Source organism: Geotrypetes seraphini, chromosome 2 (assembly GCF_902459505.1).
Source record: "Geotrypetes seraphini chromosome 2, aGeoSer1.1, whole genome shotgun sequence".
Lineage (NCBI taxonomy): Eukaryota > Metazoa > Chordata > Amphibia > Gymnophiona > Dermophiidae > Geotrypetes > Geotrypetes seraphini.
Window position 1 is genome coordinate 495,792,965 of NC_047085.1, and position 23,299 is coordinate 495,816,263.

Below are 23,299 nucleotides of genomic sequence, written 5' to 3' on the forward strand. Positions count from 1 at the left end.
CCCTGAAAGCCAGCACCTGAAGCCAACAAGGATTCCCCTTCGCAGCAGCCGGCACACTGTGAGCACAGGCTGGCTGCATCCACCTCGCGTCTGGAGCACAATGAGCACTTTTTCCCTTTAAAAAGGTCTCATTACGCAATATGCGAGTAAGCTAAAAGAAAAAGTGCCACTTAGCAATAAAAATCAATTACAGTCAGTTGAAGGCTTCCCTTCAGACCGTCACTGCCTCAGGATTTTTTTTTTTTTTTTTTTTAAATAGACTCCACTGGCTCTCTAAGTCGTATGCCTTGCCGGTATCTGTGGCAAGGCTTATAGCTGAGGCACCTCTACAGAAAAAAATTTCAGGGAGGTGGAGGAAATGGCGGGGGAGGACCTTGACCTGTCAAATGTGACACCCCTGAGGTCGGATAGACTCCCAAAAGGTCCCAAGCTTGGTCTGGCACCAGAGATGGGGACCAGAAGGCCACTAAACAAATTTCAACAGCCCTACACTAAACCAGGAAGACTGCAACAGCTTACCAACACCTGCTGGAGACTGAGAGCAGACTGAGTGCATCAAGGACTGCACAGCCCACTTGTACTACAGCAAAAAGTTTGTGTCTCAGTCTCCACCTGCTGGTCATGGTGAGTTATTATCCATCAGTGAGCCGTACTGGTCTGGAGAGACGCTGAAGAATATAAAATTCAAAATTCATCTCCACACTTGACAATACACAGAACATAGCCCAAACTACCAGATTTATGTTGTTACAGGATGATCCTCTTATCCAGGAATGTTTTGATTAGTTTCATTAGATCACAACTGCTCCAGAGGAAAAAAAACGTTTTCCCTCGGGAAAAGCCCAGAATAACCATGGCATTCATCCAAAACTACACTCAGAACATTGCCAATTGCAAATAGTTGACGTTCTAGTAATCTGCACATTGCATATCAGCTTAGCATCAGCTTATATGGTACCAGCATTGCCTTTGACTTGGAACCTCAGATAAGTTAATAATGCTTTTGCAAAGTGGATTATGGAGAGAACTCTGCTATGAAAGCTAACAAGTTCGTTTTTGCTTATTTAGTGGGATGCCACATACCTCCAAATCCTCCCCTTCCAAAATCTCCAAGAAGCCATCATCCTCCTCTTCACTATTCAATGAAGAAGTTAAAGATGACTTGCGCAGGCAGAGGGGACTAGCACTCTCCACTTCTATTTCATTCCGGTCCATTGCTGGAAACTAAAAGGATTACCATTACTTAACAGCAGCTAAATTACTGCTCATTCATTTTGAGTATTTCAAGATAAGTTGGTGAGCCATAGGCTATTCCTGAAATGACAAAACTCTTGGATACCCACACTTACAATTTTGACTATTTTCAAAGGAAAAAAATATCCTTTCAAAGCTGCATATACAAACTTAAAAAAAAAAAAAAAGCAGCAATCAAAATCAAGCATTATGGACATGGGAGTAGAGCAGTGGTTCCCAACCCTGTCCTGGAGGAACACCAGGCCAATTGGGTTTTCAGGCTAGCCCTAATGAATATGCATGAAGCAAATTTGCATGCCTATCACTTCCATCATATGCAAATCTCTCTCATGCATATTCATTAGGGCTAGCCTGAAAACCCGATTGGCCTGGTGTTCCTCCAGGACAGGGTTGGGAATCACTGGAGTAGAGAACACCACGGGGAAAAATTTTTCCCCATCCCTGTGGAAACTCATTTTCCCATCCCATCCCGGTGAGTTTTTTTCCTGTCCCTGCCCAATTCCTGTAGGCTCTGTCCTCATCTGCACAAGCCTCAAACACTTTAAAAAAATCATGTGTTCAAGGCTTGTGCAGTTAAGGCAGAGCTCACAGGAATGGGGCAGGGGCAGTGACAAAACTCGCAGGGACGGGGAAAAATTTGTCCCCGTGTCATTCTCTATATGGGAATTACTGTATAAAACATGTTGCAGTTGAATATGTGCACGAGCTAAGATGGCATAAACTGCATTTTCACACATATGTGCTATATCCTAGTATAAAATTTGGATTTTATGCCTTCGTGTAAATGTGTCTTCATATAAGCCTTGCTTATGTATCAGCCACCATTTGGGTATGGGTGCACAATATTGTGTGTCAAATGCTCAAGTGCAAGTGTTAACACGTGTAGTTCAGATGGCCACAAATTGTAAGTTTTAAATGCAGACAGTAAGCAACAAACATGTGCATGTTCGAAAACTGAAAATGAAAGCACACACTGAGGTGTAGAAGAACTGGCATCATGTGTGCCAACACTTCTGTTTTTGTCTGGGCATATGCACAAGAACGACATTTACCGTACAATCCAGGTATGTTCCTTCCCCACTTGGAAAAAAAAATCCAAAAACCTTTTGCTTAATAGCATCATTTAACCACACATAAAATTTGATAAACTTCACATTAAAGTGGTCCAGAGGAAGGCAATAAAAAAATAGTATGGTGCTTGTGCCAAAAGAAGCAGAAGAGCCTGGAAACTACTACTATTCCTTATCATAGCAGAGAGATTGAATGAATTCTTTGATTGGGGCTTTACCGAAGAAGATGCAAGATATCTACCAGAACTGGAAATGGTATTCAAGAGTGATGATGCAGAGGAACTGAAAGAAATCTCTGTGAATCTGGAAAACGTATTACACCCAGGGTACTAAAGGGACTCAAACATGTTGTAACTTGTTGCTAAAATCATCTGTAGTACCTGAAGATTGGAGGGTGGAGCCAATGTTATGCCGATTTTTATAAAGGGTTCCAGGGGAGATCGGGAAATTACAGACCGGTAAGCCTGACTTCAGTGCCAGGCAAAATGGTGGAAACAATTTAAAAAATAAATAAATTGTGGAACACATAGACAAACATGATTTAGTAAGACGAGTCAGTATGGGTTCAGCCGAGGGAGATCTTGCCTCACAAATTTGCTTGACTTCTTTGAAGGTGTGGATAAAGGTGAGCTGGTTGACATACTGTATCTAGATTTTCAGAAAGTTTTTGACAAAGTTCCTCATAAGAGGCTCCTGAGAAAATTAAAGAGAGTCATGGGATAGAAGGCAAAGTTCAGTTGTGGATTAGGAATTTTTTATCGGATAGAAAACAGAAGGGTAGGGTTAAATGGTCATTTTTCTCAATGAAGGAGAGTAAACAGTGCAATGTTGCAGGAATCTGTACTGTGACCGGTGCAATTTAACTTACTTATAAACGATATGGAAATTGGGACGATGAGCGAGGTGATTAAATTTACAGATGACACTTAACTGTTCAAAGTTGTTAAAATGCATGCGGATTGTGAAATGTTGCAGGCAGACCTTAGGAAACAGGAAGACTGGGCATGCGGATTGTGAAATATTGCAGGCAGACCTTAGGAAACAGGAAGACTGGGCGTCCAAGTGGCAGATGAAATTTAATGTGGACAAATGCAAAGTGATGCATATTGGGAAGAATAACCTGAATCGCAGTTACCGGATGCTAGGGTCCACCTTGGGGGGGGGTTAGCGCCCAAGAAAAGGATCTGGGTATCATTGTAGACAATACGATGGAACCTTCCGCAAAGGTGTGGCGGTGGCCAAAAAAGCAAACAATATGCTAGGAATTATTTTAAAAATAGGGATGGTTAACAAGACTAAAAGATATTATAATGCCTCTGTATCACTCCATGGCGCAACCTCATTTGGAGTACTGCATTCAATTCTGGTCTCCTTATCTCAGATATTGCGGCACTAGAAAAGATTCAAAGAGAGCGACCAAGATGATAAAGGGGATGGAATTCCTCTCGTATGAGGAAAGACTAAAAAGGTTAGGGCTCCTTCAGCATGGAAAAGAGAAGGCTGAGGGGAGATATGATTGCAGTACCCGTTCTACTCCACTCAGGATTTTGTAGAGAAGTAGATCGATTTTTCACTCCGTCAAAAATTACAAAGACTAGAGGACACTCAATGAAACTGCAGGGAAATACTTTTAAAACCAATGGGAGGAAATATTTTTTTTTACTCGAGGAATAGTTAAGCTCTGGAATGTGTTGCCAGAGGTTGTGGTAAAAGTGGATAGCGTAGCTGGTTTTAAGAAAGGTTTGGACAAAAATTCCTTGAGGAAAAGTCCATAGTCTGTTATTAAGATATTGGTGAAGCCTCTGCTTGCCCTAGATCAGTGGCATGGAATGTTGCTACTCTTTGGGTTTTGGCCAGGTACTGGTGACCTGGATTGGCCACCGTGGAAACGGGCTACTGGGCTTGATGGGCTACTCTTATGTTCTTATATAGTGCTGAAAGGTGCACACAGTGCTGTACATTTTTACATGTATAAATAAGATTGTAAGCTCTTCTGATCAGGAACTAACTTGGACAGACACAACATATAGGGTTGGGGATGCAGAACCCAAGGTGAAAAGAGTTAAGAGTCGAAAGCACTCTCAAATAGGTGGGCTTTTAACTGGGCCTTGAACACTGCCAGAGACTGAGCCTACCGTAGTGTTTCGGGTAGCTTGTTCCAAGCATACAGCACAGCAAGGAAGAAAGGATGGAGTCTGGAGTTGGCAGTTGAAGAGAAGGGCACAGATAGGAGGGCCTTATCAGCTAAGTTGAGCTCACGGGGGGGGGGGAGGGGGAAATAAGTGAGGACAGATAGTGAGGGGCAGCTGAGAGTGCATTTGTAGGTCAATAAGAGGAGTTTGAATTGTAGTCTGAAACAAATGGGAAGCCAATGAAGTGACTTTAGGAGAGGGGTAACATGAGTGTAGCGGCTCTCCCGGAATATGAGTTGTGCAGCTGAATTCTAGACAGATTGGAGGGGAGCAAGATAGCTAAGCGGAAGGCCTGATTGTAGCTAGTTGCAGTAATCTAAGCGCGAGGTGATGAGGGTTTGGATAAGTATTTTGGTATTGTGCTCAGAGAGGACGGGTTGGATTTTGGTATTATAGAGGAAGAAGTGGCAGGTTTTAGGAGATGTTGTATCTGGGCAGTGTAGGAGAGAGGAGTCAAAGATGACCTCAAGATTACGAACAGACAAAACAGAAGAATGAGGGAGTGTTGTCCACAGAGACTGAGAATGAGGGAAGCAGAGGTGGGTTTAGATGGGAAAATGACCAGATCTGTTTTAGTGATACTCAATTTTAGATGGCAGCAAAACAGGCAGGCGGCAATGTCACGCAGGCAGGCTGAGACTCTGGTCTGGTTTCAGTAGAAATATTTGGCGCAGAGAGGTAGATCTGGGAGTAGTCAGCATAGAGGCGATACTGGAAGCCATGGGAGGAGATCAGCGCTCCAAGTAGATTGAGAAAAGGAGCAATCCTAGGACAGAGCCTTGAGTTACACCAATTGATAGCGGGAAGGCTGTGAAGGAAGAATCACCATTGCATACACTGAAGATGGGAGAGACAGGAAGAAAACCAGGAGAGTCAGAACCCTGGAATCCCAACAAGGACAGCATATCTAGGAGATGATCAACACTATCAAAGGTGGCACACAGATTGAGAAGAAGTCAAGCAAACTGGTGAGGCAAGATCTCCCTTGTTTGAACCTATGCTGACTCTGTCTCATTAAATCATGTTTGTCTATATGTTCCACAATTTTATTTTTTTATAATTGTTTCTACCATTTTGCCCAGCACCAAAGTAAGGCGTAATTACTGGTCTGTAATTTCCCAGACCTCCCCTGGAGCCCTTTCTAAAAATTGGCGTAACATTGGCCACCCTCCAATCTTCAGGTACTACAGACAATTTTAGCAATGGGCTACAGATCACTAACATCAGGTCAGCAATTTAATGCTTGAGTTCTTTTAGCACCCTGGGATGTATATCATCTGGTCCAGACGATTTATCACTTTTTAACTTATCGATTTGGCTTAGTACATCTTCCAGATTCACTGAAATTTCTTTCAGTTCCTCCATATCATCACCCTTGAAAACCGTTTCTGGTTCAGGCAGATCTCTTACATCTTCTTCCATAAAGACCGAAGCATTTATTCAGTTTTTCCGATTTGGCCTCACATACCATGCAAGCAGGGGCCGAATTCTGCCGCTGCATGCTGGACCACACAAGATCATTCTGTTCTGAGATGTGTTTTTTACACTCTGCTACATACCATGCAAGCAGGGGCTGAATTCTGCCGCTGTACCAGTGCATCTTTCCCATCTACAAGATGACGCATACGGAGACAGCTACGAGAAGTTGGTCTTCTAGGCATCTTGAAGTGACAGGTGTCCTGGAATACAGTAATAAGAAGCATTAAATTCAACTGATGCTGCAATGGGCAAATGAACTTGGAATTGCAGTTACCCAAAAATTCCAGCACAAGAATCAACACCTGGCATCTTGAAAACACACACTTTTAGAAACATGGAATGATACAAACTTAAGGTTCGCTTCCTGATTTTAATTCGTGGTACAATGCTATACACCAGTGTCTCACAAACTGTGTGCCCTGAAGAGATTCTAGGTGTGCCATGAGAGATTCCAGAATTTTACTTTATTTTTTTTTAATATATATTCTTTATTCATTTTTAAAATATATTCAAAAAGTGAAATATAGAATATATTAATCATTTTATACGTTAAACATCACTTACATTTTTCAAGATTCATACATATTAATTTCCTCCCCCAACCCAATTTTTCCATTAAGTAATTATAAAATTTTCCCATAATTTTAGTCCTATATTATACATACTTTAAATGGGAAAAATATATATGTATCTATTCAGACTTATTCATCAAACCACAAAATTTATCATCCTTCCCTCCTATTTCCATCCATAAGAATAATCAATTAAAGCCCTTGTATACCTTCCTCCTCACCCCACTCCCTGGATGTGCATATTATCTAATAACTAACCATAACTATAGAGATTCTACAAAGGACGTCAATGGGCCCTAAATTAATTTAAAATTTTCATTGTGCCCTAACATAACAGCATTCATTTTCTCATATTTATAAATTAGACAAACTTGCCCACCAGAATGTAAATTTCAGACGATCCCAGTTTTTCCAGTTTCGTGTAATCAATTGTATAGCTATACTTGTCATAATTAAAAAGCGACGCCTTTTATGTTTGTCTAGGGGATCTTTGATGTGCAAAATGGTACCACAAATTACTATTTCATAAGTTAAAGGAATCTCAGAATTTAAAATATTATTAATATGTCCCCAAATTGATTTCCAAAAGATTAAAATTTTAGTGCAATAGACCAGTAGATGGTCTAATGTTCCTATATCTAGGAGACAGTGCCAGCATCTATTAGAATTATCTAACTTATTCAATCTAACTGGGGGTCCAAAAAGAACGATGTAACAAAAAGAACCAAGTTTACTTTATTTTTAAAAATTTCCTTCATAAGTATACATTGGATTAGATGACACGTATGTCATGTATACAACTGCCCAGGGAAGCATTATTCTTTGACATGATTGGTCCTTGAAAACTAATGGCAAGTAATTTTATTTTTATTTATGCAGCTCTTATCCTAACTTGAGCAACAAAGCAATCAAGGGTTTGTTGCACTTGAATCTTATCTTTGTGAACTTGGATTTTCAGCTCTGACAGAAATTAAATTGGAAAAAAAAAAAAACAAGAGAGAGAATGACTGCAGATAGTGGCTGAGGAAATGTATGTTTGCTTGTCAACTATCGAGCCGCATTTGAGTTACTTTGTACTCAAAAAGAAGCACATCTACTTTAGTTTCATCATTGTTAAAAACACCTATACATAGCTGAAAGAACTTTTATATAAATTAACTCTTAAATTTAGGGCTCCTTTTACCGCGGTAGCGGTTTAATGCGCGTAATAGCGCATGCTAGCCGCTACAGCCTCCTCTTGAGCAGGTGGTAGTTTTCCGGCTAGCGCAGGGGTTAGTGCATGATGAAAAGTCGCGCGCGTTAAAGCTGTTACCGCAGCTTCGTAAAAGGAGTCCTTAATTTTTTGTTGGTTTTGCAATTTTATACTTTAAATTATAGTGCGCCACAAAAAAACATTTGCTCCGTTTAGTGTGCTGGTGGTAAAAAAAAGTTTGAGACACTGTTACAAACGTAATAAACATTACTATACTGGGATAGATGGAAGGTTCACCAAGCCCAGTACCCTGTTCCTAACAGTGGCCAATGCAGGTCAAGTGCCTGGCAAAAATTCCAAAAGAATAAAACAGATTTTATGCTCTTCTTGCAGGTTTCCGGGTCTCGCTGCATCTTTGTCAGGTAGAAATCGATGTTTCAACCACCATGCTGTGGCTTTCTACCTGACAAAGATGCAGCGAGATCCGGAAACCTGCAACAAAAGCACGATGCCAGCTGCAGAAACCCTGATAGAACAGATTTTATGCTGCTTATCCTAGAAATAAGCAGTGGATTTTCCCCAAGTCCATCTTATTAATAGCTTAAGGACTTAAAGGTTTGGATAATTTCCTAAAAGAATATTATACAAACTTTTTTTTTAACTCGCTAACTGCTTTTACCACATTCTTTGACAATAAATTACAGAGTTTAATTACACCAGGTTCTCAATAATTTTGTTCTTCTCAGCCAAATGTGATACGAATGTGAAACGTATGATATGAAAGGATTATTAATATTGAATGACACTGCCTAGGATCCATGATAGCTGTTACAGGGAAACACAAGTATTATGAGAACGAGCAAGGCCAGAAATTTTTCAGCACCTACTGATAATTATAAGAGCAGGTCATTGTCAGCTCAGGCAGGCTAGGAGTTTCTAACACATACTGATTGGTAGGCAGGCTAGGAGTTTCTAGCTCAATCCACAAGCATTCAGTTAGCTCAATCCATAAAGGGGGGATGTGTAATCAGATTGGTAAATATCCTCCACAAGGAAGGGGATGGGAAATTAACACATACTGATTGGTAAACATCCTCCCGACATTGGGATGGGAAATTAGCTCACGAGGCAGGCTAGGAGTATATTGATTGGTAAACATCCTCCCGGCATTCAGTTACAAGGAGGGGATATGTATAAATATTGCCTTCCCAGAAAGGAAAGTTACCTGTAAGGGGGGGGGACATTTCCACCACTGATACGCTGTGTGATGACATTTTGTGAGTAAGCCTCCTGATCGTGGACAAGAGTAATGATATAATAACCGGTAACGTATTAATTCAAACTCTGTACTTAATCAATGATTATGGCTAGAAATATTGTATATATGTAATAAAACTTAATATGTATACTATTTTGATTTCCTGGCATTCTGTCCAGTGCGGAAAGTGACTGAAGGTATTTGGTAAGCCTTTTTAAATAGTAATACACCAGATTACAGTAATTTTGTCTTTGCTACATTCACTGGGAGGCTCTTCATGCATCCACCACACTTTGTGAAGTAGCAGGAGATTATGAAGAAGTTAGATCTTACTAACTCATTTTCTTTTTAAATTCCACCAGATCAATCCAGAAGCTACGGGTGTTGCATCCAGAAGGTGGAGATTAACACATAGAAGGGTACCCTACCCTATAAGGACAGTTCCAGTTCATAAGAACATAAAAAATTGCCATACTGGGACAGACCGAAGTCCATCAAACCCAGTATCCTGTTTTCAACAGAGGCCAAACTAGGTTCCTAGTACCTAGCTAGATGCCAAGTAGTAAACAGATTTTATGCTGCTTATCCTAGGAATAAGCAGTGGATTTCCCCAAGCCATCTCAATAATATCCTATGAACTTCTCTTTTAGGGAACTGCCCAAAACTTTTTTTTTAAACCCTGCTAAGCTAACTGATTTCACCACATTCTCTGGCAATGAATTCCAGAAAATAATTACACGTTGTGTGAAGAAATATTTTCTCCGGTTTTAAATCTACTACTTAGTAGCTTCATCACATACCCCTTAGTCCTACTATTTTTGGAAAGCTTGAGCAAGCAATTAACCTCTACCCTTTCCATTCCACTCAGTATTTTATAGACTTCTATCATAACTTCTTCAAGTTGAACAGCCCTAGCTGCTTTAGCTTCTCCTCATAGGGAAATCATCCCCATCCCTTTTATCATTTTCACTGTCCTTCTATGTACCTTCTCTAATTCTGCTATATCTTTTTTGAGAGACTGCAACCAGAATTGCACACAGTATTCGAGGTACAGTTGTACCATAGAGTGATACAAGGGAATTATAACGTTTTCATCTTTGTTTTCCATTCCTTTCTTGATTAAATTCCTAACATTGTATTTGCTTTCTTACCCGCCACCACACATTGAGCTGAAGGTTTCAACGTATCCTCAATGACGACTCCTAGATCCTTTTCTGGGCAGTGACTCCTAACGTGGAACCCTACATCACTTAGCTATAGTTCGGGTTTCAGAAGTCTGCACAGGAACGGGGGATTGTGGGAATCTCGCGTGGATCCCCCTAGGTCAACAGGATTCCCATGGGGACCCCTCCAAGCCTGACAAGACTCCCATTGGGACCCCTCCAAGCCTGACAAGACTCCCATGGGGATGGATCCAGGGTTCCTATCCTGAGGCCGACCTAATTTCTAGTCTGGGTCCATCGCCAAGCTGAGCTCCCGAGTCCCGACGAATCAGCAGCAACAGTCTCTGTCACCTAGGCAGTGAGCTCAGCACGTAGGCACATAGACTGTGTGCCTACATGCTGAGCTCCATGCCCACGTGACAAAAACTGTTGCTGATTTGTGGGGAGATGTCACATGCAGGCTAGAGCGAGCAGACAGAGTCCTCCTCCTCTCCCCCCCAGGCAAACCCAAAATGAGCTAACTTCGACAGTTGCGTGCAGGGCTCAGTTCTGCTGCACGAGCCGCGATCCATGGCTCAGAGCTGAGCGGGAATTGGTGGATGCCGAGGGCAGCTGAGCCAAAGCTGCCAAAAAACCCAGCAAGGAGCTGCAAACCAGGATCTTGGACTGCAGCAAGCGAGGATGAAAACTACTCTACCGCTACCAGAATGATCCAGCTTTCTGAAGCCCTGTGAGCTTGGATGGTCTGCTCTGTATACCCAGACTTGCCAAACTGGCGCTCTTAGTACACTTCTTATTTCTGTCACTAATTCTATCATCTTTCTCTCCCATCATTCAGCATTTCCCCCTCTCTCTCTGCTCCCCTTCTATCTAGCATTTGCCCTTTCTCTCTCTTCTCTCCAGCATCTTCCCTCTCCTCCATTTCCATCAAGCATCTGACCTCTCTCTTTCTCCTTTCCATCCAGGATCTGCCCCCCCCCCTTTCCATCCTCTTTCCCTCTCTCTCCTGCTTCTGCCCAGCATCTGATCTGTCTCCTCTCTTCCTTTCTGCCCCCCCGTCACCCCATCCATCATACATCCTTCTCTCCCCCTTCCATCCAGCATCTGCCCATCTTTCTCCCCCCCTTTCAGCCCAGAATCTGCTTCATTTCTTTTTCTCTCCCTTCTATTCAGTGTCTGCATCATTTTTCTCTTTCCTCCTTTCCATCCGCATCCTCCCCCTCTCCTCCCTTCCATTCAATGTCTTCCTCCCTTCTCCTTTTCTTTACATCCATCATCTGTCTTTTTCTCTCTCCCCAGGCATTCCAGCTTGTCTGTTATCTTTCCTCTTTCATCTAGTGTGTCTGATCCCTCCCCCTTTCTATCTACAGTCTGTCTCCTCTCACCTCCTACATCCAGTATCTACCCCCTCCCACCTGACACCTCAGCTGCCGCCAGCTGCGAAGCCTTCCCTCCATCAGCTCTGACTTCGGGGGAAGATTTCCAGGTCAGCTACATATGGCGCGCTGCAGGCTGCCTCCAACCCCTGCTGTTATCCGGACTCGAATGAAGAGGTGGGAGGGAGTGCATTTTTGGACACAGAAAGCATGAACTTGAGAGAGGGGATGGAGGAAGGGAGGGAAAGAGATGCTGAAGTAGGGGAGGGAATGCGTTGTTGGACACAGAAGGCATGAACTGGGGAGAGAGGAAGGGAGGGAAAGAGATGCTGAGGTAGGAGAGGGAATAGAAAGGGAGAATTGGGTATGGGTGTGTCAGTGAGTGGGAAAGAGATGGTTGTATACACACCAAGAATGGAAGAAAGAGAAGAATTTTTAGTCATAGGGAGAGAATGAGGTAAAGATGAGTGAGAAATGTGGTGGAAAGGGAACAGTGGGACAGATTGAAAGGGATGCAAGAGGGAGGAATGCTGGACATATTGGTGAAGGGAATAGAGAGAGAGATGTGGCATGGTGCTGGAGAGGGGTGATAGAACAGAAGGAGAAATGTTGAGCATGGGGCTGGTGGGCAGGGGTGAAAGATGAGAAAGGTGGACCATGGTAGGAGGAAACAATGGACAGCAATGAAAGAATTTACAGAAGATGGGAAAGCGGAAAAAAAAAACTGGGACCAACTTGATGGAAAAATAACAAAGGTAAAAAACAGAATTTATTGACTAAAATGTTAGCTTTGGGAAACGTATATAGCAAATGTCTTTGTATTGTGTTCAAAAGAAAAGGAAATGCATTTCTGGTTTATTTCTACAGTGTTGAAGTACTTGCTGACCCTTACTGTAGCTGGTGGGGATCCCCAAGTACCGCCAGCAGAGGATCTGGATAAGATCCTGGATGAGGAAAATCTACGGGACCCCGTCAACATGGATTTACTAAGGGAAGATCATGTCAATCCAACCTGATCAGCTTCTTTGACTGGGTGACGGGGAAGCTGGATGTTGGGGAGTCCCTGGACATCGTGTACCTGGACTTTAGCAAAGCATTCGATAGCGTACCACACCGCAGGTTGCTGAACAAGATGAGTTCTATAGGATTAGGTGACACATTGACGAAATGGGTTAGGAACTGGCTTGGTGGTAGGCTTCAAAGGGTAGTGGTGAACGGCACCCCCTCAGAAATGACGGAGGTGATCAGTGGAGTGCCACAGGGTTCGGTCTTGGGACCGACCCTATTCAACATCTTTATAAGAGACTTGGCAGAAGGGCTTCGAGGTAAAATAGCATTATTCGCCGATGACGCCAAACTAAGTAATGTAGTGGGAAAATGCACAACGGACGAAGATTCAATGCCCGACAACATGATGCACGACCTACTCCTACTGGAGCGCTGGTCTAGGACCTGGCAACTCAGCTTCAATGCCAAAAAATGCAAAGTCATGCACCTAGGCAACCACAATCCATACAAGACTTATACTCTTAATGGTGAGATCCTAACAAGAACGGTTGCAGAACGGGACTTGGGGGTGATCGTCAGTGAGGACATGAAGGCTGCCAGCCAGGTAGAGCAGGCCTCATCCAAGGCAAGACAGATCCTAGGTTGCATTCGCAGGGGTTTCGTCAGCCGTAAGCCGGAAGTCATTATGCCATTGTACAGATCCATGGTGAGGCCCCACCTGGAATATTGTGTGCAATTCTGGAGACCACATTATCGCAAAGATGTGCTGAGATTGGAGTCGGTTCAGAGACTGGCCACCCGGATGGTCTCGGGACTCAAAGATCTCCCGTACGAAGAGAGGTTAGACAAACTGCGGCTATACTCGCTTGAGGAGCGCAGAGAGAGGGGGGACATGATCGAGACGTTCAAGTATCTCACGGGCCGTATCGTAGCGGAAGAAGATATCTTCTTTTTCAAGGGACCCACGGCAACAAGAGGGCATCCGTGGAAAATCAGAGGCGGGAAACTACGAGGTGACACCAGGAAATTCTTTTTCACTGAAAGGGTGGTTGATCGCTGGAATAGTCTTCCACTGCAGGTGATTGAGGCCAGCAGCGTGCCTGATTTTAAGGCCAAATGGGATCGACACGTGGGCTCTATTCACTAGGCAAAGGTAGGGGAGGGTCATTAGGGTGGGCAGACTAGATGGGCCATGGCCCTTATCTGCCGTCTATTTCTATGTTTCTATGTTTCTATGATCTCCTCTAGAGACAGCCAGAACTCCCCTTCACCAAGCGCAGCAGTCACCGGCAGCATCCATGAGCCACTGAGGTGTCAGCATCTTTGACTCTGAGGCTACTGCTGCCTGCCAAGCTTGGCAAAGGGGACCCCTGGCCAACTGCAGAGGAAGTCCTCAGCTGCCAGCGTGAGAGTCCTCATCAGCTGAGTATTTATATTTTATATTTACATTATAGAGGCTCTGGTAGAAATCGATTTACAAAGTATATATTCTTCTCAATTAATATTTCCAAAATATTAAAGTGTCTGATTATTTGTAAATGGGTCTCTACCAGAGCCTTTAATTCAGTAATAAATGAAATAAACTACTTTTGAAGTTTATATAGGGATGGGCAGGGATGGATTTGATTCCAGCGGGGACGGGTTTGATTTATGTCCCCGCACAACTCTCTAGTCTCAAAATCTTTGCAGGGCCACATTTTGGATTTGTAGGTACTTGGAGGGCCGCAAAAAAAAAAAAAAAAAAAAAAAGTTAATATCTTAAAGAAATGACAACTTTGCATGAGGTAAAACAGTTTATAAATCTTTCCTTAATTGCTTCTGATAATTTCAGCTATATATATACAGCTGAAAGCAGTGCAACATGCAGAAAGTGAAGTTTAGATAGTTTTTCACTTTCTGCATGTTATATTGTTTTCAGCTGTGCAAAGCTGAAATGATCAGAAGCAATTAAGGAAAGATTTAGAGACTATAAATAGTTTTACCTCATGTAAAATTGTGATTTAGATTCTAATCTAAAGTATCAACTGCAAAAGACGAGATTTTGGTGTAGTCCTCTAGGCATTTTTGTCAAGAGAAGAATCAATATCCAACTTGTGCCTGGAAAACTTGTGCCTTAAGTGTCCAATGGTCGCGTCGGCAACCGCCTTCAGCTCTCACCTCCTCCAGCACCGGACACAACCACCATCTTACATAAGCAGTCACTGCCAGGAGAGGTGTCTAATTTCACGAGATTATATTCATATGCACAAGCTGCACTGCCTTCAATGGTTACCTTACATTCTGGAACGTTGCCCGCCTCACTGCTGTAAACTCACACAAGGGCTTTTCTGCGAACGTACGCAATTGTCCTCTCCACTCCACCTCATAATCATGTACAGACGCAGGAAAGCCCTTGCGTGAGGTTACAGCAGAGGAGGCAATGCTCCAGAACAATACAGGCCTCAAAATAGTACTTGGTGAGTTGCACATGGCCTGTGGGCCACGAGTTTCGAGACCACTGCTCTATCTCATAAGCATCACTTTGCACATAGTAACATGGCAAATGGCAGCAGGTAAGGATCTGAATGGTCCATCCAGTCTGCCCAAACATACACTATAATTTAATGATTTAAATTGCTCTTTTTCTTAAATATTACTGGACCAGAAATCCAGAGCTCTCCCCGATATTGTGCACCTACTGGAGTCTCCAAAGAAGCTCACGCCAGCTCATCTAAACCATCCCAGCCCATCCTCAACTGAATGGCCATATATATGACAGACTGTGCAAGTCTGCCCAGTAAGAACATAAGAACTGCTGCTGCTGGGTCAGACCAGGTCCATCATGCCCAGCAGTCCGCTCACGCAGCGGCCCTCCGGTCTAAGACCAGCGTCCTAATTGAGACCAGCCCTACCTCTGTACATTCTTGTTCAGCAGGAACTTGTCTATCTTTGTCTTGAATCCCTGAGGGTGTTTTCCTCTATGACAGATTCCGAAAGAGCATTCCAGTTTTCTACCACTCTCTGGGTGAAGAACTTCCTTATGTTCGTACGGAATCTATCCCCTTTCAACTTTAGAGAGTGCCCTCTCGTTCTCCCTACCTTGGAGAGGGTGAACAACCTGTCCTTATCTACTAAATCTACCCCCTTCAGTAATTTGAATGTTTCAATCATGTCCCCTCTCAATCTCCTCTGTTCGAGGGAGAAGAGGCCCAGTTTCTCTATCTTTCGCTGCATGGCAGCTCCTCCAACCCCTTAACCATCTTAGTTGCTCTTCTCTGGACCTTTTCAAGTAGTACCATATCCTTCTTCATGTACGGCAACCAGTACTGTACGCAGTACTCCAGGTGAGGGTGCACCATGTACAGCGGCATGGTAACCTTCTCTGATCTGTTCGTGATCCCCTTCATCATTATTCCTAGCATTCTGTTTGCCCTTTTCGCTGCTGCCGTATACTGCACAGACGGCTTCAACGACTTGTCGATCAGAACTCCCAAGTCCCTTTCCTAGGAGGTCTCTCCAAGTACCACCACGGACATCCAGTATTCGTGCAGGAGATTTTTGTTACCAACATGCATCACTTTACACTTATCCACATTGAACCTCATCTGCCATGTCAATGCCCATTCCTCGAGCCTGATTATGTTACGTTGCAGATCTTCCACAAACAAGAGAAAAATCCAACAGAAACTGCAGCAAAACCAAGCAAAAAACAAAAATGCAAACTGCAGACTATGTACAAGATGCAGGCACTGTTTATTTCAAACTCTAATGGTATATACAACCTTATTACCAACCGAGGGACCTGACACGGTCCGTGTTTCGGACAACAAACCTTCCTCAGGGGTCCGTGGTAGATAAGGTTTTGCAACAAACAGAATTAAAGGAAAAAACAAGTGCCCAAACAAGTGTACAATCCAGCACTAAAAAGTATATCTGAAAGTCCAGATATACAATGTTGACCGGGTCGCCCTTGTCTATCTGCCTGTTTACTCGAAGAAGTGCAGCAAGTTTGTCAAACAAGATCTGCCTTTGCTGAAACCGTGCTGGCTGGTCCTCATCAGTCCGTGTCCATCAAGGTGATCAATGATGCGGTCCTTTATCAGCACCTCTATCATCATTCCCGGTACCGAGGTCAGACTCACCGGTCTGTAGTTTCCAGATCTCCCCTCAAACCTTTTTTGAAGATCGGCGTTAACATTCGCCACCTTCCAGTTCTCTGGAATCTTTCCTGATACGATCGACAGGAAAGATTCCGGAGTACTGGCCTTAATTCTTCAATATATACCATTATTTTCTGATTAGAGATCCTCTGTGTTCATCCCATGCCCTTTTGAACTCACCATTTTCCTCTCCACCACCTCCCTCGGAAGCACATTCCAGGCATCAACCACTCTTTCCGTAAAGAAGAATTTCCTAACATTACTCTTTGAGTCTACCATCCCTCAACGCTCACATTAAACGTCATCTGCTATTTTGATGCCCAGTCTCCCAGGGTCCTCTTGCAATTTAACAACTTTTGTGTCATCAGCAAATTTAATTATCTCACTAGTTATTTCCATCTCTAGATCATTGATAAATAAGTTAAACAGCAGTGGTCCCAGCACAGACCACTGGGGAACCTCACTATTTATCCTTCTCCACCAAGAATAATGACCATTTAAACCTATACTCTTGTTTTCTGTCTTTCACATCTTCACCCCCACATCTTCCTCAGTGAGGACCGAAGCAAAGAATTCATTTAATCTCTTCATTAAGGCCTTGTCTAGCGGTCCAACTGATTCTCTTCCTGGTGTCTTGCTTATACCTTAAAAAGGTTTTTGCTTCCAGATTTTCAAGGTCTCTTTGCCTTCCTTATTAGTGCATTGCATTTGACATGCCATTCCTTGTACTGTTTACAATTATTTTTAGTTGGATCCTTTTTCCACTTTCTGAAGTATTTTCTTTTAGGTTTAATAGTTTCCTTCACCTCATTCATTAACCACGCCAGCTGCCATTTGGTCTTCCTTCCTCCCTTTTTAAATACATGGAATATAGAAACATGACGGCAGATAAAGGCCAAATGGCCCATCTAGTCTGCCCATCCACAATAACCATTATCTTTTTCTCTCTCTCTGAGAGATCCCATGTGCCTATCCCAGGCCCTCTTGTAAATTTTGACCTTCGCCGTTGCTCCTCTACTTTTTTTTTTTAACCAATCTCATGTTATCATAATCTCCTTTTCTAAACTTATATGCTGTTGTATTGGATTTCCTGTGTGAACTTATTCCAGGGATCATATCAAATCTGACGTTATGATCACTGTTATAAAGCGGTCCCAGCACCGTTACATAACATAGCATTTATACCCCGCAAAACCTTACAGATCCATGCAGCTTAGTGTTGGAGAAGCTGAACAGTACCAGCGAACTTCCAATAATTTGGGCATGTTGGTCTTTACAACATCATTTGTACTGGATGTTGTAAGAATTTGCTAAATAAGACTAATGATTTTCTAAAGTCCATATAGGATACTGAGGCAATGAGAAGTTTATGGAAAATCCAATCCCAGAGGGCGATTATAGTGCCTTTTGTAGTGACAACCCCTAACCAAAGGAAATTCAAATAAGGTAGAAATCCGTGCTGAGCATCTTGAGTTAGGGAAAATAATAAAGTATTCCACTAGATAACTGAGTGCCATGTAACACTTTAAAACAAACAGCCCAGCTTAAAAAGCAATCTAGACTCGAAGGTAAGCCAATGCAAACTTCTATAATAAGGTATGATGTGCTCTGATTTGTTTAATCTGAAGATCAAGCGAACTGCTGTATTTTGAACTAAGTGTAGGCGATCAAGGTTTTTGTGTGAATCTCCTAATGGATGATATGTTGCAGTAATCTAATATACTCAATACCAATGATTGAACTAAATCTAAAATTACTAAAAGTACTATCATTGAAAAATTATCTGATTACTCAATGTTTCCAAAGTGCAAAAAAAGCATTTTCGAACTAAGGTATCCACTTGCTTCGTCATTGATAAATTTGTGTCTAAGTGGACTCCTAGTATTTTGATAGTCTGAATAGGGTAAGATCCCATTTAGAGCTAAAATTTCCTTGTTGTTTTTAAATGGGGAACAGAGAATCTAGTTTTGTCTGTATTTAACTTCAATCTAAATTATTTCATCCACTGATCCTATCCCATTCTTCCACTGATGGTTCCTTCCTGTAAGTCTAATTTCTACCCTTTCATGAGTGCCATCTTGCCTCCTTCCAACTCTAGGAGTCAGGAACATCATATTGTTTTCAATAAATACATGAGCTATTAGAAACCATGGTTTTTCTGAAGTCTAGATGGACTACTAAAAGAAGGCACCATTTCTTTCCTTTACCCTGCCACCTTCCCCCCACAGTAACCAGCATTACTTTCCTCCACTCTGCACAATGACTGGTTATTGCATCTCTGTTATGGAGCATCTGCATATGCTCAAAGCCTTGAATATCTGTGCATGCTCAAGGCCCTGCATTTGCCAAATGTCAGAACTGTGAGAAGAGGTAAGAGATCTTGGATTTCCTGTCCTATTAATTCTCTTCCTTCCTCCCCTCTTAAAGTCAATCAATTTGTTACCTTTGCTTAATCTTCTGTAAACCGCATAGAACTTCACGGTATTGCGGTATATAAGCTGTTATGATTATTATTATTATTATTATTATTGTGAGAAGGGGGAGAGGAAGGCAGTGGAGAAGAGTAATGCTGGTTATTGCCAATTCCAGGGGCTATTGGAAGAATCTAAATTTGGCTTTCATTTTAAATCTTTTATTGAAAAACAGCACTAAACAGTACAATGATGCATTTCTGAATAAACCAAACAGAACTACTTCCCAAAAAATCCTTCTCAGTCCTAGCTGCTTCCCCAACAAGGAACAGTATAATTCAAATATTTGTTGGCCCTGAAAGGTAAGCGAGAGAATCCCAGTGGTCTATAATTAGGGTTACCATATGGCTCCAGAAAAAGGAGGACAGATTGAGACATCCGGGTTTTACTTTCATGGTAAGCAATGGAAGTAACACCTCAACATTCAAACATACCAACTTTCATCCCACTCTGTTCAATTTTCAGAGAGTTATTTTGCTTCCACAATGAGCAGACAAGACCATTTGTACAATTCTCTTCAACTTCCATTGGGTTCAAAAGAAAAAGGCATATCACGAGAAAAAGGATTTCAATAAATCAGCAAAGGGAAAGAAAAAAGGATTCACTCTGGCCTATTTTCTCTCTGGTACCAAAGTACAACATATGTTGAGGTGCAAATACTTTTAGTAGGTGGCTGGCCAGAAAGTTCTCCAATTTGAACAGCTCGGGATGACTCCTCTAGGCCTCCATTAGCCCTGTCACTGCCCCCTCACCCAACAACATTTTATCAATATTTCCAAGGCTCTAAAAATGGTTGCAGCTTGGACATCAGCATGTAGTCTGGATCAGCAAGTGATCCGACCCCACCAAATGGCCACTCTTCCTCCTACAGGATTTGTTTGGACAAGAATCCTGTGGAGAGGAGAGATCCATCATGGAGACAACTGGCTTTCTGTACTTTATCTTCATGACGACATGGTTTGTGCCAGCATCAAAAGTTCTGTGACTGAGCTATGGGGCCACACTAAACAACCTTGGAGCTTAAGTACAGCCCTTCATCAAGTTATCTACCAGAACCTCAGTCACAGAGCTTTTGAAGATTCATAATGCAACATTTATTCTATTCTAAGTATTTTGCACTGGAGTTTGGTTCGAGCGGCTCTGAACAGTTAAGCTCTGAAAAAGCTGTAACATACGTTTTCCTTGTTTTCCTCCGTTTCACTTGTTTGAAAGACATCAAAATCCTGTGAATCCGAACTGTTCCGCTTCAGAGCTGGACTGCAACCTAGAAGCTTTTGCTGTAATAGTAAAAGTTGAATCTGCATCAGTTTCACATTAGTACAAGTAACCATGACAGCTTAAATCTGCAGTTGGAAGCATGATATGCTAGCTTAGAGCTTCTTGGGTTGTCTGGTCCTTGCATAAACCACAACAAGAAATTACAGATGTGGATGATAAAAAGCCTGTGCCTCTAGTAGCTGGTTAGGGTACTGAAACAGAAAAGAGTTAACACCTGAAGTCTGTATATGTTTCATACCCCGCGGCGTTTCTAATGAGAATACATATCCGATATAGCAAAACAATGTCAGAATGAAATAAGTGAACTGGTAAAACATAAGAATAACCTTACTGGGTCATTCCAGAAGTCCATCAAGCATGTTCTCACAGTGGCCAATCCAGGTCACTAGTACTTGGACAAAACCCCAAAAGAGTAGCAACATTCCATGCTACCAATCCAGGGCAAGCAGTGGCATTCCCCCATGTCTCCCTCAATAACAGACTATGGACTTTTCATCCAAGAAATTGCCCACACTCATTCTATAAAAGGTCATTTCATAAATAATGCACTATTTTTTTATCTTTATTCATTTTTTCATCTTACAAGTGTATCAAGAAATAACATTTGAACTTAAAAACATCACTTGATATTCTAATACAATCAACTTAAATGAATGAAATTATAACCTCCTCCCTCCTATCCCTCCCATATCATATGCATTCACATATATTATACAATATAATCTTTCCTATTAATCCAAACATTTAATAAAGAATCAGAAACCCCCCTCCCTGAGGAAACATGAGTTGCCATTCCAACCATATCCAATCTGGAATATTTTCAATGGGCTCTGGGAGGACCCAATACATACCTTGGCACATAATATAGGATTGATGATATCTATAAAAATTGGGAAAATTTACCCCTCCCTCCACAATTGGTCTTTGTAAAGACACTAAAGCAATTCTAGCAATTTTACCCATCCAAATAAATTTTGTAAGAATACTATTTAACTTTTTGTAGAAAGACCCCTGAAAAAAAAAAACTGGTATCATCCCCATTTGGTAACAAACCACAGGCAAGATCATCATTTTAACAGTTTGTACTCTCCCCCACCAAGATAAATGTAAAGGATTCCATTGTTCACACATTTCTGTTACCTTCTGTAATAAAGATTTTTTCATTCACCTTCATTGTTTCTTCCAGCGTATTTTTTATCCAAATACCTAAATACTTTATTCCATCTTCTTTCCACATAAAGGGAAATGAGTCAAATAAACCTTTTTTACAATAGATCATTATTTTTTTTAATTTACATGTTTTATTATTTTTTTCAAGTATTTCTTTACTATCCTTCAATATAGTCTCCCAGCTTTGCAATGTCTGAGTCCCAACATCCGGGAAGCTTCATTATTCCATCCAAGACACCGTTTTTGTTCAGTTGCCGAACGGCTCGGGTACCAGCAGAAATCTTTGGAAAAAGGTCGAAGTCTGGTGGACTCATGTTCTGGACTGTAGGGAGCATGAGGTAACACCTCCCAGCCGTATTTGCGTAGTTTTTCAATGACGACATTCCCTATGAGCATTGTTGTGAATAATGAATGGCTGAGCCAAGAGCAACTGAGGTCGGGTTTTGTGCATTTTTCTGCATATTTTTTTGCAAAAAATCACGATACACTGCTGTGACACTTCTTCCACATGGAACTTTATCTGTAATAATTATGCCTTCATGATCATAAGCAAAAATCACTTGTTTGACTTTTGATTGAGCTCGTCAAAATTTTTTTGGCCGTGGAGAAGATGGAGCTCTCTACTCGTCATTGAAAAACTACACAAATACGGCTGGGAGGTGTTACCTCATGCTCCCTACAGTCCAGACAAGAGTTCACCAGACTTCGACCTTTTTCCAAAATTGAAACAACCTATGTGTGGACATCATTTTACATCTATGGAAGAGCTTTTTTCCGTCGATACCCGAGACATTCAGCAACTGAACAAAAACGGTGTCTTGGATGGACTAATGAAGCTTCCTGGACATTGGGATTCAGTCATTGCAAAGCAGGGAGACTATATTGACGGATTGTAAAGAAATACTTGAAAACAAAACATGTAAATTAAAAAAAAAAAAAAAAGTGTGCATTATTTATGAAATGATCCTCATATTATATTAGGCCAATTTCAAATGGCTAATCTCATACTTTTCCCTTTGTGTACATGAAGAACCTATTTATCACCCCATATTTTTTGGGACAACCAACCTAGCTAATCAATTCTTACCTCAGTTGCCTAATTAAACTTCCCAGGTCATTAATAGAAAACTTTAATGCCTCTTCTCTCCCCACCAAAAAGTGTACACTGTAAAATCTAGGAACATTCTTTAGGTTTTGAGTTTAATGAAACCACAAAAGATCAGAGGTCTTCAACCCACAGTCTTTTAATCACTGGTACCACATGGAAATTTAGTCATGTCACATTTTTTCAGTAGCCCAACATCAAGACACAAATATATAGTTAGTATGAATTCTGGAAAACTAAGCAGCAAATTGGCCTTTATATTTCAGGACCTAACAAATGCCATGTCTGATTAAAAAAAAATCTGGGATAAAAGCCACTCATCTAGAAATGCCATTTATACTCTGCAGAAATTTCAAACTATTTCCACTTCCTACCTCAGCCTACCATCTGCTCCCTGGCAAATGGTATCACTTAAAGGTTAGTTACTAATGACACTGAGGGTTACTCACTATTAAATCTCTTTAAAGATAAAAGTGTGAATTTCACCGATTTCACATCACACAATGCAAACACACGCACTCATTGCATAAAAACTGTTTGCCCATGATAAAGATCATCAAAACACTACATGG

At 41.7% G+C, this 23,299-nt stretch overlaps 1 protein-coding gene across 2 annotated transcripts in view; it reads right to left on the reverse strand.

Annotated features, from left to right (window-relative positions):
• The window catches only part of CDC25A (cell division cycle 25A), a 132,101-nt gene that overhangs the window by 71,664 nt on the left and 37,138 nt on the right, over positions 1-23,299 (reverse strand). For both annotated transcript variants that reach the window (XM_033931960.1, XM_033931959.1), the window contains exons 6-8: positions 20,350-20,451; positions 6,076-6,195; positions 1,084-1,224 (exon numbers count right to left, since the gene is read on the reverse strand). In XM_033931960.1, the coding sequence (XP_033787851.1) occupies positions 1,084-1,224; positions 6,076-6,195; positions 20,350-20,451 (363 nt within the window). The remainder of the gene's footprint in view (positions 1-1,083; positions 1,225-6,075; positions 6,196-20,349; positions 20,452-23,299) is intronic.